Below are 14,660 nucleotides of genomic sequence, written 5' to 3' on the forward strand. Positions count from 1 at the left end.
GTTGAGCCAGCTTTCGGTGAAGTTTCTCTGTGTTGAGACTCCACGCTGAACCCATAGGTCTGTTCATTAATAATTACCTAATAGGGGAGGTGGTAGGTGGTGCTGGTGGTGCTGAGAAGTTCTGCCAACCTTCCTGGGCTTGATAAATCCAGGCCATGTTCCTGGGTTCCTCTAGCGCTCAGACACCTGCCCGGGGGACCATACCAGGACCGACCGTGAGTAACTCTCTGAGGGCCGCAATTGAGACTTGAAAGGGAGGGTGACCAATCTTCTAGTTTGCCCAGGACTGGGAGTTCTGCAACATAAGACTTTCAGTGCTAAGACTAGGAAAGACCTAGAGGTGACACATCCTAAGGCTGGAAAGACCCTACACATGACTGCATCAACCTTCTCATCACACCAGTGGGGGACCTGGTGTCCAGGCCCAGAAACAGCCTCCCACAAGGCCACACATGACTTAGGACCCAGGTCTTCTGGCTCCTGATCCAGGTGCTTCTGGAGGGTGCCTGACAGAGGGGAATTCTGGGTAACTCGCTGCAAAGTCAGAGAGAAATATGCATGTGAGGGTTAGGGCGGGAGACGGTATTATAGCTTGGTAGGAAGCCATGCTTTGGGGACTGGCGTTAAGTTGGTGAGTGAAGTGGACACTCCAACTCCGGGGTAGAAAATAGAATAGAGGGGAGCCTGGGTGGCTCAGTCGTTAGGCGTCTGCCTTCAGCTCAGGTCATGATCCCAGGGTTCTGGGATCCAGCCCTGCATTGGGCTCCCTGCTCCGTGGGGAGCCTGCTTCTCGCTCTCCCACTCCCCCTGCTTGTGTTTCTGCTCTCGCTGTGTCTCTCTGTCAAATAAACAAACAAAATCTTTAAAAACAAGAAAAGAAGAGAAAGTAGAAAGACCAGGTAGGAAACAACAGTGGTCTAAGTCAGGGCTCGGCAAACAGCGGCCTATGGGTCAAATCTGGCCCACTGCCTATTTTTGTCTTGCCCCTGAGCTAAGAATGCAAGATATAACATAAATATAAGATATAAATATAAGTACAAAATTCGTAAATGGTTGAAAAAAATCAAAAGGAGGACAATATTTTGTGACCTATGAAAAGTATATGAAATTCATATTTCATTGTCCATAAATAAAGTTTCACCAGAACCCAGCCACACACAAGCCTGCTTTGTGGGTGGCCACTTTCCAGCCAACACAGCCAAGTTGGGCAGCTGCAACATGACCATATGGCCCACAGAGCCAAAGATGTTTACTCTCTGACCGTTTGCAGGAAAGGTTTTCTGACCCGTGGTCCGGGTGAACGACACTGGAGGCCTGAGTGAGGGTCATGGCAGTGGAGAGGCTCGGGGGTTGAGGAAAGAGCCTTCCAGACATGCAGAAAGATAGAATGAGTTAAGGGGATGGAAGGCCAGACACAGGTTAAGGATGACAACCAGAGAGTAATGGTAGATCCATTTGATGCAACAGAGCAGATCTGGTGAAGAAAAGAGAACACCCTATTTTGGGCAAGTTAAGTTTACTAGGAAAAGAGACCCATCCTTTTCCTGGGACTTTGGGCAGATCAGTTTTTGAATGTCAGTGATAGTGTCTGTATGGAGCGTTGGTAGGAATGCCAGTTCTACTGACCTCTACCTAGGTAAGAGGCTCAAACAAAATGACATTAAAATGATGTTGTAAACTGTAAAGCATACCATGGATGTCGGTGGGGTAGATGCTACAGTAACCTTGGGTCACTTGGCTGAGGGAATAAACATGAAAGGTAAAAAGAGCCCCAGGCTGAGTCTGGAGACTTTGTGCCCTAGCTCAGATACTTACCAGTTAGGTGACCTGATTAAGTCATTTTTGGAGTCTCTGGGATGAGAAAGGAGGCCGGTGCCTCGCAGAGCTCAGAAAGATAGAAATGCAGGTAGGTGGGGGCACGAGTGTGCTTTGTTCATTTAAAGCGCTGCCACAGAATATCATCTTCACCACACGTTGGGAAGGTGCTGGGTGTTTTGCTAGACTGCCACAGGCCCATCTGCAAGAGTTCATGGTGTCACTTATCACCCTGGGGCCCTGGCCTTGCCCGACTTCTCAGTAGGGTTGGGTGATCTGCTGGGGAATTGCCTAGGCACTCTCTTTCCTCCTATAGCTGTGAGAGTGCAGAAGATGCATCTTGCCAACCACCTGCTCCTCCTTCTGGTCGGACTGCTGGTCCTTTCTCATGGGCAGCTGTACCCTGAGCACTATAGCCAGGGTCACACTGGCAGCCCCCATCAGGAGGCTCTAAGCACAGGTGAGGGCTCCCCCAGCCTCAAGATTGCCCCAGGGAATACAGCCTTTGCTCTCCACTTCTACCACCTGATGGCTTCCCAAAGTCCTGGCAGCAACATCTTCTTTTCCCCACTGAGCATCTCTGCCTCCTATGCCATGCTGTCCCTGGGGGCCCGCTCACACAGCCAGACCCAGATCCTTGAGGGTCTGGGCTTCAACCTCACGGAGCTGTCCGAGCGCGACATCCACCAGGGCTTCCAGCACCTCCTGCACACTCTCCAGCTCCCGGGTGACGGGCTGGAGATGCACATAGGCAGTGCCCTGTTCCTGAGCCAGGACCTGCTGATCCTTCCGGAATTTCTTAACGACAGTGTGGCCTTCTATGAATCCAAACTCTTCCTCACCAACTTCCACAACTCTGTGGGCACCACCCAGCTCATCAATGACCACGTCAAGGAGGAAACTCAAGGGAAAATTGTGGATTTGGTCAGCCACCTGAGCACAGACATCACAATGGTGCTGGTGAATTACATTTACTTCAAAGGTAAGAGTTGGTTTGTTGGTGCATCCTCTATCTTCCCTCTCTTTCTGATTTATGGATGGATTAAATATTTAAAAAAGAGAAAGTGGATGGATGGGGTCAGAGAGGGTCAAGCAACCCTTAGAAAATTCATGTGAGAGCATCAAATATTTAAGATTGTGTAGTATTGAGGTTTCCTCATACCTTTAGACATATTTTCTTATTTATTTTCTTTGTAACAGTAAGGTATGAAACGCACAAATTGAAATGCTGGATTCATATCAAAGCTCTGTCACTTACCAACAATGTAAACAGGGTAGGTTGTTTGCTTGAAGTAAGGATAATAAGAGTCCCTCCTTCAGAGTTTTTATTTTTTTTATTTTTTATTTTTTTTAAAGATTTTATTTATTTATTTGACAGAGAGACACAGCGAGAAAGGGAACACAAGCAGGGGGAGTGGGAGAGGGAGAAGCAGGCTTCCCGCTGAGCAGGGTACCCGATGTGGGGCTCAATCCCAGGACCCTAGGATCACGACCTGAGCCAAAGGCAGATGCTTAACGACTGAGCCACCCAGGTGCCCCCAGAGTTTTATTTTGAGGATCAAATTATGTCACATTTTTGTGTGTACTCCTTAGAAGAGGGCCTAAAGGGATAGGCAAACTACCATCTCTAGCCACATCTGATGCGTTACCTGCTTTTGTCAATAAAGTTTTATTGGCACACAGCCATGCCCATTCATTTATGTATTGTCTCTGGCTGCTTTCACACAGCCAGAGATAAATAGTTGCTATAGAGCCTAAAATATTTGCTTTCTGGTCCTTTGCAAAAGAAGTTTGTTGACCTTTGACCATTATATATACTCAATAAATAATTAGAGTAATCGTAATTAATCTAATGATAACAATGCTCATTTCAAAGACCCTTGAAAACACATAAAGGAGGTGCCTGGGTGGCACAGTCGGTTAAGCGTCTGCCTTCAGTTCTGGTCATGACCCAGGGTCCTGGGATCGAGTCCTGCATTGGGCTTCCTGCTCAGTGGGGAGCCTGCTTCTCCCTCTCCTCCCTGCTCGTGCTCTCTCTCGCTATCTCTGTCGCTATCTCTGTCTCTCTCAAATAAATAACTAAAATCTTTAAAAATAAAAAAAATTTAAAAACCACATAAAGGTATAAAAGAGAAATAGAAATTACCCATAATCCGCGCCTGGGTGGCTCAGTCGTTAAGCGTCTGCCTTCGGCTCAGGTCATGATCCCAGGGTCCTGGGATCGAGTCCCACATCGGGCTCCCTGCTCTGTGGGAAGCCTGCTTCTCCCTCTCCCACTCTCCCTGCTTGTTTTCCTGCTCTTGCTATGTCTCTCTCTGTCAAAAAAATAAATAAAATCTTTAAAAAAAAATAAAAAATAAAAAAAAAAGAAATTACCCATAATCCTACCACCCTGAGGCAACCAGTGTTAACATTTTCACCTAATTCATTCCAGTCTTCTATTCACACACATATATTAACAGTTGAAATCACAGTGTGGGGACAGATTCGTACAGTGTGTATCATCAGTGTTCCATCAGAGGAGAAAGGGGATTGCTATAGGAATTGGACCTTGCACAATTGTGTGCAAGTGAAGGCCTGGAGGAAATAGGGTTGGAGGGACAGAGTGAAGTCCTTGGTGCAGGTGAAAGTTTGGAACTTATTAGGGATCTATATGCCAGGCACATCCAGCCACGACAGTGGGTCCATGTAGGGGGAGCTTGTGGAGAGGCCCATGCTGGGCACCCAGTGGCAGCTTAGGGACACATTGGTCTGGAGGGCTAATGTTGGACAATGAACTTGGAGGTCAGCATGGATGACCTGGAGCACCACTAGGTCTCCATCTAGGGCTCCACTAAGTCTGTCCATCATTTCATCTTCCTTCCTGAGAAGACCTTCAGCGTGTGGTAGTTGTTTCACATCTACCTCCCAGTCTCACACTTGTAACCACCTTGAACCCAGAATCTATAGGGAACAGATTCTGGGAAACAGTCCCAGACTAACAATCCAGCCAAATTGGTCATCACTTGCATTTTACACATGGAATTATTCATGCACCACTGAAAACTTTTTCAAAAACATTTTTAATTCTGCAATGACCATAAACTTATAGGAAGTTGCAGAAATAGTACAGAGAGATCCTGTGTACCTTTCATCCAGTTTAAATAACATCTTACATAACTGTCATACAAAAGCAAAACCAGGAAATTGACATTGGTGCAATCTACAGACTTTATTCAGATTTACCAGGTTTTACATGCATGTGTGTGTGTGTGTGTGTGTGTAGCTTTATGCTATTGAAAACTTTATTTAGATCTCACTTTAATGGCTACACAATATTCTACAAGCCATTCCTTTTGAAATATAATTTAAATGTATAGTATATACCATTATCTTACCCAAAGCCCTGACCATAAAGAAGGGTTTGGGTGCTCTCTTCCTGAAAGAGACCTAGCTCCAGCTGGGTTAGTGTTGTTAGCCTGAGAATGAGAGGTTCTCCAGAAATAGGAAGGGGATAGAGACATCCTGCCCTCTGACACATCTGCCCAACCCTTTGGGATGTAAATTTAGCCCCAGGCCTCACTGTGGGTTACATGGTGAGAGAGTGGAACTATTGTGGCTTACCTTCAAAACTGAAAAGTACCTAGAAGAAAACAAACAAAAGATTCACAGGATCTCTGTAGATAAGATTATCTTGAGAGATATTAAAGTAGACTTAAAATTTTAAAAATACAGATATACTATGTTCATGAAAAGGAATACTTAATATGTAAAGATATAAATTCTCTCATGAATTAATCTAAATATTTAATGCAATCCCAATCAAAATCCTAACAGGTTTTTTCATCCTTTTTGGTGGCAGTTAACAAGCTGATTCTAAAATGTATATGGGGTGCAAAAGGCCAAGAATAGTTAAGATGGGAAAACTTGCTTGCCAGAGCGTGAGACTTATCATAAATCTATATTAATTTAGGCTGTGTAGTACAAATAGACAAATGGGACAGAATAGTGAGGCCAGAATAGAGCCCAGAAATGACCCCATGGAGAGATACATGGACATTTGATATTTGTCAAAGCTGGCATTCCCCCCTCACCACCATGATGGAGCATTGGGGAAAGAGTGGATTTTAAAAAATGGTGCTGGGACAACTAGGTACCCACAAGGGGAACAAAATGGGTTTGGACCCCTCCTTTCAACCAATAATAAGCATTTATTCTAGGTGGAGTATAGTCCTTTTTGCAAAAGGGAAGACTAAAGCTTCTAGAATATCATATAGGAGAGTATCTTCATGACCTTGAAGGGAAAGTTGTCCTAAACAAGACACAGAACACCTAACCACAAAGGAAAAGACTAATATATTCACTGCATTACGGTTAAGAATTTCAATCACCAGAACACACCACTAATAGAGTGAAAAGGCAAGTCAGAGAGAGAGACAAGGGATTTGCAACTCACACAACTGATAGACAACTAGTGTTCAGAAAGAACTCCTGCAAATCACTAAGAAACAACCCTACACAAATACAGGGGAGAAACATGAACTGGCGCTGACATTTTTTTTAAAAAAAAGGACGTTTAGCTGGTCAATAAACATACAAAAGACTGCTCAACCTCATTTTTAACAAAGAAAGTACACTACAAAGTTGTAACAAGCTACCACTACATAAATATCAGGTTGGCAAAAAAAATGTAAGTGCAGCAATGTAGATTAAATGGTGAAGACATGGGGCACCTGGGTGGCTCAGTTGGTTAAATGTCTGACTCTTGGTTTCAGCTCAGGTCATGATCTCAGAGTCATGGGATGGAGCCCCGTGTCCGGTTCCACGTTCAGTGCGGAGTCTGCTTGATTCTTTCTCTGTCTCCCTCCCCTTCTGTCCCTCCCTGCTCACTCTCTCTCTCTCTCTCTAAAGCAAATAAATAAAATCTGTTTAAAAAATGGTGGAGACATGAAACAATGTTGCTGATACCCTCTTGTATCTCACATTTTAGAATCTAAATGAGCCCTGAGAGATCCATTTCTTAGGCAGGTCAAAGTTTGAAGGATCTAAATGGTACACCGTGATGGAATAGTAAGTTGTGCGTCTCCACGACTGTAGGAGAGGCATTCCCTGGCTGGACGGTTGGCTTGTTGGTCTACAGGTGCCCTGTGCCTTCTTTCCTTCTTCCCTTCAGCTCTGTGGGAGAAACCATTCATTCCCTCGATGACCACTTCCCAAGACTTCTATGTTGATGAGACTACAGTAGTCAAGGTGCCTATGATGCTGCAGGACACGCAGCACCACTGGTATCTTCACGACAGATTCTTGCCCTGCTCGGTGCTGCGGATGGATTACCAAGGAAACATGACGGCCTTTTTCATCCTTCCTGATCAAGGGAAAATGAAGCAGGTGGAGGAGGTCTTGACTCCAGAGATGTTAACAAGGTGGAAGAACTTGCTTCAGAAGAGGTAATCAATGTGACCCGTTGTGCTGAATCTGCAAGATTGCCCTTCAAATGGACCCTTCTAAAAGGCCAGTGCCCCACATGGGGATGATTGCCAAATTATGAAAGCATTCTTATTTGCTTTAAGACTTTCCATGGGTTTCCTTAGATGATGGACTCTCCTGTTACATCTGAAATCTGATTTTGCCCCTATCAGTGAAAAGAGAACCAGACTAGGAGTTAAGAGTCCTGGTTCTAGATGTAGCCCTTACACTGCCCAAGACTTGGGTGAAGTGACATTGGCTCTCTGAGGGTCTGCCCAACTGTGCAGTGAGTGGGTAGACCTCTGATCAATGTGCCTAGTATAGAAGGACTTGAAAAAAACTCCATACACCCATCCAAGGAAGTAGCAAGGAAGTTTCCTATCACCCTGGGGCTATGAGTGGGAAAAATTTCCAACCATAGATAAGGGTCTCAGCCTAAGGCCACAGGTGGATAGAAAATTCGCACAGCTCATGAGATAGAGGAATTCTAGCCAAAGAAATCATCTGGTCCCAAATAAGTGAAAACCATAGGACCCCAACAGAGGCGAAGGCAAAGCTACCACACAGGGAGACTCGTATCTCCCTGGGCACCTGGCATGTCCCCAGAAAGCCAGCTCTGTTGAAGATGAGCTCCCAAGGGAGGAGGTCCTGCAGACAGCAGTCTTGAGGGCAAAGGCGCCTGGCATTAAATTCCTGGGAGCACTGAAGCAAAGTCAGATGGAGTGAGTGGGGCCAGTTGAGAGGAGCACAGAGTGCTGGGGTCCCTCACTTGTCTAACCCCATGCTTCCTTCAGGTATTTTTATAAGAAGCTCAAGCTGCATTTCCCCAAGTTCTCCATTTCTGGCACCTATCAATTAGATCAGATTTTGCCCAAGATGGGCTTCATGGACCTGTTCTCGAAGCAGGTTGACCTGTCTGGCATCACCAAAGAGCGAAAACTGCAGGTGTCCAAGGTAAGTCATCCGTGGTCATCAGTGCCTGGAGACTTGGTGGGGAACTTCTGCCCCTTGGGAGCTGCTGGGTGGTGTTGTTCTCTCTGCCAACACATGAAATCTCAGAGCCTGGGTTTCATTCAACCACCCACAGAGATGGGCATCTGGGAACCAACCCACCATGTATTGGCATGGTACTTGGCGCTGGGGATATGGTGTCCACCCAGTCTGTGTCCTCAGGGAGCTCTCACAGCCAAGTGAGCTTCATAGATCACAACGGAGGGTGATAAATGCATTGATAGAAATAGAGGGAGGATACAGACCAGGCTGGGCTGGGTGTGTGTGTATCAGAGGTCTTTTTGACGAAAGAAAGAGAATTTTGACTTCAGTTAAGAAGACAAAAGTGCACTCCAGGGTAGAGCTTTGAGTTGCAGAGTTGAATTCCAGAGTTGAGGTCCTCCCCTTATGGCATTCAAGGGTGAGTGAGTGTCTGGATTTATTTTCCTCATCTGTAAAACAGCCATAATACATCAACCTTATAGGGTGGCTGTGGAATTTAAAAAGAGCCCTAGGCACACAGTAAGTCTTCAGTTGCTGATAGAAATAATTGTTCCTATAAATAAGAGGTCTTCCAGCTCACAGATCCATCCAGTGTAGACATGCTTTCTGTGAGATCCCCCAACAAGTGGTTTGGCAAGCAGTGACCTGCAGTGTTGATCTCCAGCGATCTCTGGTTCTTCCAGTCTTCCCCAAGTCCTGATTCATGTTCTCTCGGAGGTAACACTTGTGATTTCCTTCCCAGAGTTTCCACAAAGCCATTCTGGAGGTGGATGAGGTTGGCACCCAGGCGGCAGCGGCCACTGGCAGCTTTATCACCTTTATGTCTGCCCAGCACAATCGCAGAGTCCTTCGGTTCAACCGGCCCTTCTTCGTGGCGATCTTTTCCACCAACACCCAGAGCATCCTTTTCCTGGGCAAGGTTGTCAACCCCACGAAGCCATAGCCCTCCCAGAGCTGGCTCTCTGTTACAAGCAGGAAGGTGTGGCCTGGGGGTCTCAGTGTGAGCAGCTCCATGTTCAGAATGGGGGACACAGAAGATCCTGAGAGTCCAGGGCAGAAGCTGTTGGCGAGGGAGAGGGATGTGGGTGGTGTGAGATACGTGTGAACTGGACACCCAGCTCCTCAGGGCAGATCATCTCACCGCTTTGAGCACCACCCTGGAAGGTGGGAGAAACCCTGCCAGGTGGTTGAAGGGATTAAACACAATGATGGCTATGAGGAGCTTGGTTTGGTGCCTTGCACATAGTAGGTACTCAATAAATGTATCCCTATTCCCCATCCCTTTGGGGTTTGCCCTCCCTTGCCCTGGCGTAGCTGGTCCCAGACATGGGGGTGAGATGCTCCAAGTTCCAGGGGGTTGGCAAGGTATATATGGAAGGGGAAGAAATGTGGGCAGCCGGCTGTCCCCGGCAGGGTGGATGCTTTGTTTCTAGAGCAGGGGCTCTGAAGACCTTGGCTGGGAGAGCACCAGTCAAGGTGGCCGCCATAGCGACCTAGTGAGGAAGACCCAGCAAGACGGGCAGCACCCCCCAGGGGGGCACAGGCTCTGCCTCCTCCTTTGACCGTGGAGATGTGGCCGGTCCAGCAGGTTCAATGGCCATGGTCACAGATGCACCGCAGAAGAAGGAAGAACATGAGATTGGAGCCTGGGGGTCTATACTTACATCCTGCCCTTTTGCTCCAGGGCCTCTGGCCAATCTCTTCCCTTCTTGAGGCTGCTTCCTCACCTGGCTAATAGGGGCTTACCCAGATGGTCCCACTCAGATGTCCGTAGTATGTGGGGTGAATTCTCTGCACGGGGTCCACCCAGAGTCTTAGAGAAGAAACCTCTATCCCTCCCACAGGAAGAGGCAGGCCGACAGATCCTGGCTGTGTTTGTCCTAAACCTCAGTAATATATGGCAAACGCATTTCCCCAGGCAGGGCTCTGGGGGTGTTCTTGTTGGTCAGTTGCTGTCACAAACCCAGATTTCCACTGGTGACTGGAGAGACAGGCTGTGGGCCACCTCCAGCATTGAGATGACTGATTCAGAGTTACAATGATCCAGGCTTTGTGTGACATGGTCCCTGGCCCACGTCATGCTACAGGTACAAGAATAGGTCATTGCGGGAACCCAGGAAAACAATATCCAGGGCAAGAGACAGACTACTTGCTTATGGTAGGAAAAGCTGTTGCAGAAGGAAGCTAGAGAGGGTGGGAAGGGGAGATTTTGAGGTTCTCTCCCCTGGCCTCTAAAATACAGCCCTGAGCTGGACAGGACAACCTGGGACAACAATGGTAAAGGAAAGTCCCAGAGGAGGAAAGTGCTGAGCTCATCATACCGGCCCTGAGCTACACCGACAAGGCACTGGAAATGCCACAGGACCCCGTGCCCTCCCATGCTCAGAGGAATGCAAACCCTCCTTTCCATCCCCTGGTTTGATTGGCTGAAAAGCAGCTCTGTTACTGAAAATATTGGTCCACTTCCCCCTGCACCTGTTGAGAAGAAGTTGAATTCTGTTTTTTAAAGTCCGGCCCAGGCTGACACTGTCATCTCTGCCCCTACAGAGGCAGGCAGGTGGGTGGATTCAAGTGGGTCAGGTGAAAGGGCCTGGGGTTATTGTGGCCCCAGCACTGCCCAGGGGCGTGGGAACGTGAAGCCCGGGTGTGATGAAGGGGAGGAAAGGGGAGCCGTCACCCTCAGTTCAGCCTTGAGAGTGATGCTTCCATATTCTGACGAAGCCTGTCCCTCCCCAGCTCAGAAGCCCTCAGTGGCTCCCTCTTGCCTAGAAGATAAAGCTCGCAGTCCTCTACCTGCAGTCAAGGCCCTCCCCACCTGGTCCCCACCTGCCTCTCCTGCCTTAGTCCCTCCTCCTGCACTTGTGTGTCCAGTGACTTCAGCCACAGAAATGTGCTGCTTCCCCAGGTTGTCCCTACAGGCCCCCATTCCCCAGAGAGCCCCCTTCCCCGCCTCTGAGAATCTCCCAGGATCTCCTATAAACGCCTCAGGCCCTCTCCAAGGCGGACTGCCATCTTACCATCAAATGTGGTTGGCAGACTGTAATCTCTGCTCTCTTAGCCCTGATTAGACAGAACATCTGGAAGGCAGGGCTCTGTTCACCCTGTATTCCCTTCACTCACCCCAGAACCTGGCCCCTGAGTTGATCATATGGTCTGGCGTGTGGCTGAGGCTCAACTGATATTTGGTGAATGAATGAATGAATGAATGAATGAATGAATGAATGAAAAAGGCTATGCCCTGAGCAAGGTCCCCGAGCTGTTTGTTCTGCACCAACCCCCTTGACACATCCCTGGAATTGATTGGGTAAATATTTATGCCAACTCCGCAGATTTCTAAATGCGCTTTTGGAACATTAAACCCAGAAAGCAATAAAAAAGACTCCATGCAGGACACCTTATTCCCCCCGAGTGGTGCCCGGGCTTCCTTCTCTTTTGCTGCTCTCCTATGGGGTCCCTTATTGGGTGGCACTTGTTACACCACTTGAGAACCCACTTCTCAGGGACCAGCGTTCAGCACTCCGAAGGGCTGAGTGGGTTTATGGTTTCAGGAGCTCTCTTGCACGGGAAAAATGGAGGCTTTCTGTGCTTTGCAGCAGGAGGGTGGGGGGTGGGCAATAGGGAGCGCCATGAGCATCAGCGGTATACTCTGGGGACCCCGGATGCCAGCGGAATGATGAGTTTGCCTGGCTCTCATAAGTGGGTGTGTGGAGATGCCTCATGGGCTCTCTCGGTTATTCATTCTGTCATTCAACAAATAGTTACCAGGCGGGGATTGGCCACTGGCCGGGAAACCAGGGGATCTCTCAAATGGAGGGGACGGAGGGGGAGGCACTTGAAATCTGGATGGAAACAAGGGGGGATGCAGCCCCAGCTTCTCCACTAACCCTGTGCGGTGGGGCAGGCACTTCACCTCTCTGGATCTCAATGTCCACTCTCCACCCCATAAGTAGGCACAGAGCCCCCCCCCAGCAGCTGTAGCAGCAGAGATGGGGGGTGGACATGGGATCCCCTGAGGCTACAGACCTAGGAGCCCCTCCCTGGCTCTGACTCAGTGTGGCAGGTGAGGGGCAGGAAGGAGCCCGCTCCATCCCTGGCTGCCTGGGAAGGCGAGGGACCCTCCTCTGGGAAACGGCAGATCTAAGGCCGGTGGCTCCCATGTTCCCATCCTCTGAGCAGCTGCAGGGAGCAAGGCATGGTGATGCGTGCTTCTAGGAGTTATCAAGAAGCCACAGAACACCCAAGTATAGAACCCAGACTTTGGAGCTGGAATGCCTGGGTTCACATCTGGCCGCCACCAATGACTGAGTGTATTAGCTTGTTAGGGTTGTCAGTACAAATCGCCACAAACTGAGTGGTTTAACCAACAGAAATGTATTTTTCCAGAGTTCTGGAGGCTAGAAGTCCAAGATCAAGGTGTTGGCAGGGTGGTGGTTCTTTCTGAGGGCCGTGAGGGAGAATCTGTTCCAGGCCTCCCTCCCAGCTTCGGGTGGTTTGCTGGACATCCATGGAATTCTCTGTGTGTCTGTGTCCAGATGTCCCCTTTTTATAAGGACACAGGTCATAGGGGATTAAGGGTCCACTCCAGTGTGATTTCATCTTAACTAATTCCATCTGCAATGACCCTGTATTCAAATAAGGTCAACTTCTATGGTGGTGGGGGTTAGGACTTCACTCTAGGGGGACATAGCTTAACCTGTAACAGTATGGGACACGGGGTATTCTGCGCCTCAGTGCCCTTATCTGTAAAGTGGTGATGATACTACCTAACACGAAAGCCCATTTGGAACATTGGATGAGTTATTATACATAGAGCACACACCTTTGGTGCCCCACAGATGTTAACCAGTCTCTCATTTCATCTTCTGTCACAACCCTGTCTTCTAGAGCAAGTCACAACTTCAGATGCACAGGTCACCTGAATAGGTAAAGTGGGCTGATAGTGTCGGGGTCCAGGCAGGTGGGTCAGTAATGGCCCCCATCTCATTAAAGGCATTTCTGCTCAACATTGTAGCACTCAGCGGGCTGAGCAGAATCCACCTCTGCTCTGGGCGAAACTCACCTGTTGGGATGGTGTTCTCTGCTGCTCTTGGTGTTAATGGAAAAATAAATCTACTGTGATCTATATAGTCCTTTAAATTTCCATATTCTGGCCGCTGACCCATCCTACCCTCTCACTGGGGCTGTTATGGATTTAAGTGTGTCGCCTCAGAGTTCACATGTTGAAGTCCTAACCCCTAATGTGACTGTATTTAGAGACGGGGACTTTCAGGAAGGTAATTAAAGTTAGGTGAGTCATAAGGGCTGGGCTTTAATCCCACAGGAACGGTGTCCTTAAAAGAAAGAGACGCCAGGGCGCCTGGGTGGCTCAGTCGTTAAGCGTCTGCCTTCGGCTCAGGTCATGGTCCCAGGGTCCTGGGATCGAGCCCCGCATCGGGCTCCCTGCTCTGCGGGAAGCCTGCTTCTCCCTCTCCCACTCCCCCTGCTTGTGTTCCTGCTCTCGCTGTCTCTCTCTCTGTCAAATAAATAAATAAAATCTTTAAAAAAAAAAAAAAGAAAGAAAGAGACGCCAGAGCTGCGTCTCTCCCTCTCTCCCCTTATGCACAAAGAGCCCATGGAGAAGGTGCCAACTACAAGCCAGGAAGGGAGAGCTCACCAGAAACCAAATCTGACGTCACGTTGATCTTGGACTTCTAGCCTCCAGAAATGGGAGAAAATAAATTTCTGCTGTTTAAGTCCCCCAGTCTATGGTATTTTGTTATGGCAGCCCTCGCAGGATAATACATGGGGCACCATGCCCTGAGACCATCCCCACCCCCGAACCTTTCTCTTCGGAACTTACCCAGTCTCTGCCCCCTTCCTTCAGAGCCCTTTCTCAGCAGCAGTGGGGGGTCAGGGATCACCACAGACTTTCCCCAAATTCTCAAGACATTCCTTATAACACAGGCTTAGAATGTAGTCCATGGGATGTCTCCAGGAACAATACACACAGCCGGAGAAGTCCTTCCTATCTTGGTCAATTCCATCTTTCCCAAATACTTCCAACTGGAGCCCATTTTGGGGTATTACACTAGTTTCCTGTTCCTGCTATAACTAATTAATACAACTGTAGTGGCTTAAAACTACACACATTCATTCTTCTACACTTCTAAAGGCCCAAAGTCCAAAATTGGTCTCACTGGGTCAACATCAAGAAGTTTGCAGGGCTTCCTTCTGGAGATCCTTGCCCATCACACATCCTCGGCATCCCCACATCACACGGTCTTCTCCTGCTTCCACGATCACCTTGCCTTCTTCTGATTCTGATTTCCCACGGCCTTCACTTATAAGGACCCCTGTGATTACGTTTAGGACCCACCTGGGTAATCTGTGCTAGTCCCTCCATTTCAAGATCTTTAACTTAGTCCCAT

At 48.3% G+C, this 14,660-nt stretch overlaps 1 protein-coding gene across 1 annotated transcript; it reads left to right on the plus strand.

Annotated features, from left to right (window-relative positions):
- Positions 1 to 2,139: 2,139 nt before the first annotated feature.
- Positions 2,140 to 9,525, plus strand: SERPINA4 (serpin family A member 4). Its single transcript, XM_045902027.3, has 4 exons — positions 2,140 to 2,797; positions 6,968 to 7,241; positions 8,055 to 8,214; positions 8,996 to 9,525. Exons 1-4 carry the CDS (start codon positions 2,149 to 2,151, stop codon positions 9,194 to 9,196), a joined length of 1,284 nt encoding a protein of 427 aa, XP_045757983.1. The 5' UTR covers positions 2,140 to 2,148; the 3' UTR covers positions 9,197 to 9,525.
- The last annotated feature ends 5,135 nt before the right edge of the window (positions 9,526 to 14,660 follow it).

The sequence above is a fragment of the Mirounga angustirostris genome, unplaced genomic scaffold, assembly GCF_029215605.1.
Source record: "Mirounga angustirostris isolate CCGP_5_RB_7025 unplaced genomic scaffold, mMirAng1.0.hap1 SCAF_9, whole genome shotgun sequence".
Taxonomy (NCBI): domain Eukaryota; kingdom Metazoa; phylum Chordata; class Mammalia; order Carnivora; family Phocidae; genus Mirounga; species Mirounga angustirostris.

Bases quoted from the DNA above. Each gene is read 5' to 3' on its own strand.
- SERPINA4 (XM_045902027.3), top strand. From the start codon at position 2,149: ATGCATCTTGCCAACCACCTGCTCCTCCTTCTGGTCGGACTGCTGGTC. The intron at 7,242-8,054 runs GTAATCAATGTG...TGCTTCCTTCAG, and splicing joins AAGAACTTGCTTCAGAAGAG to GTATTTTTATAAGAAGCTCA. The intron at 8,215-8,995 runs GTAAGTCATCCG...TTTCCTTCCCAG, and splicing joins GAAAACTGCAGGTGTCCAAG to AGTTTCCACAAAGCCATTCT.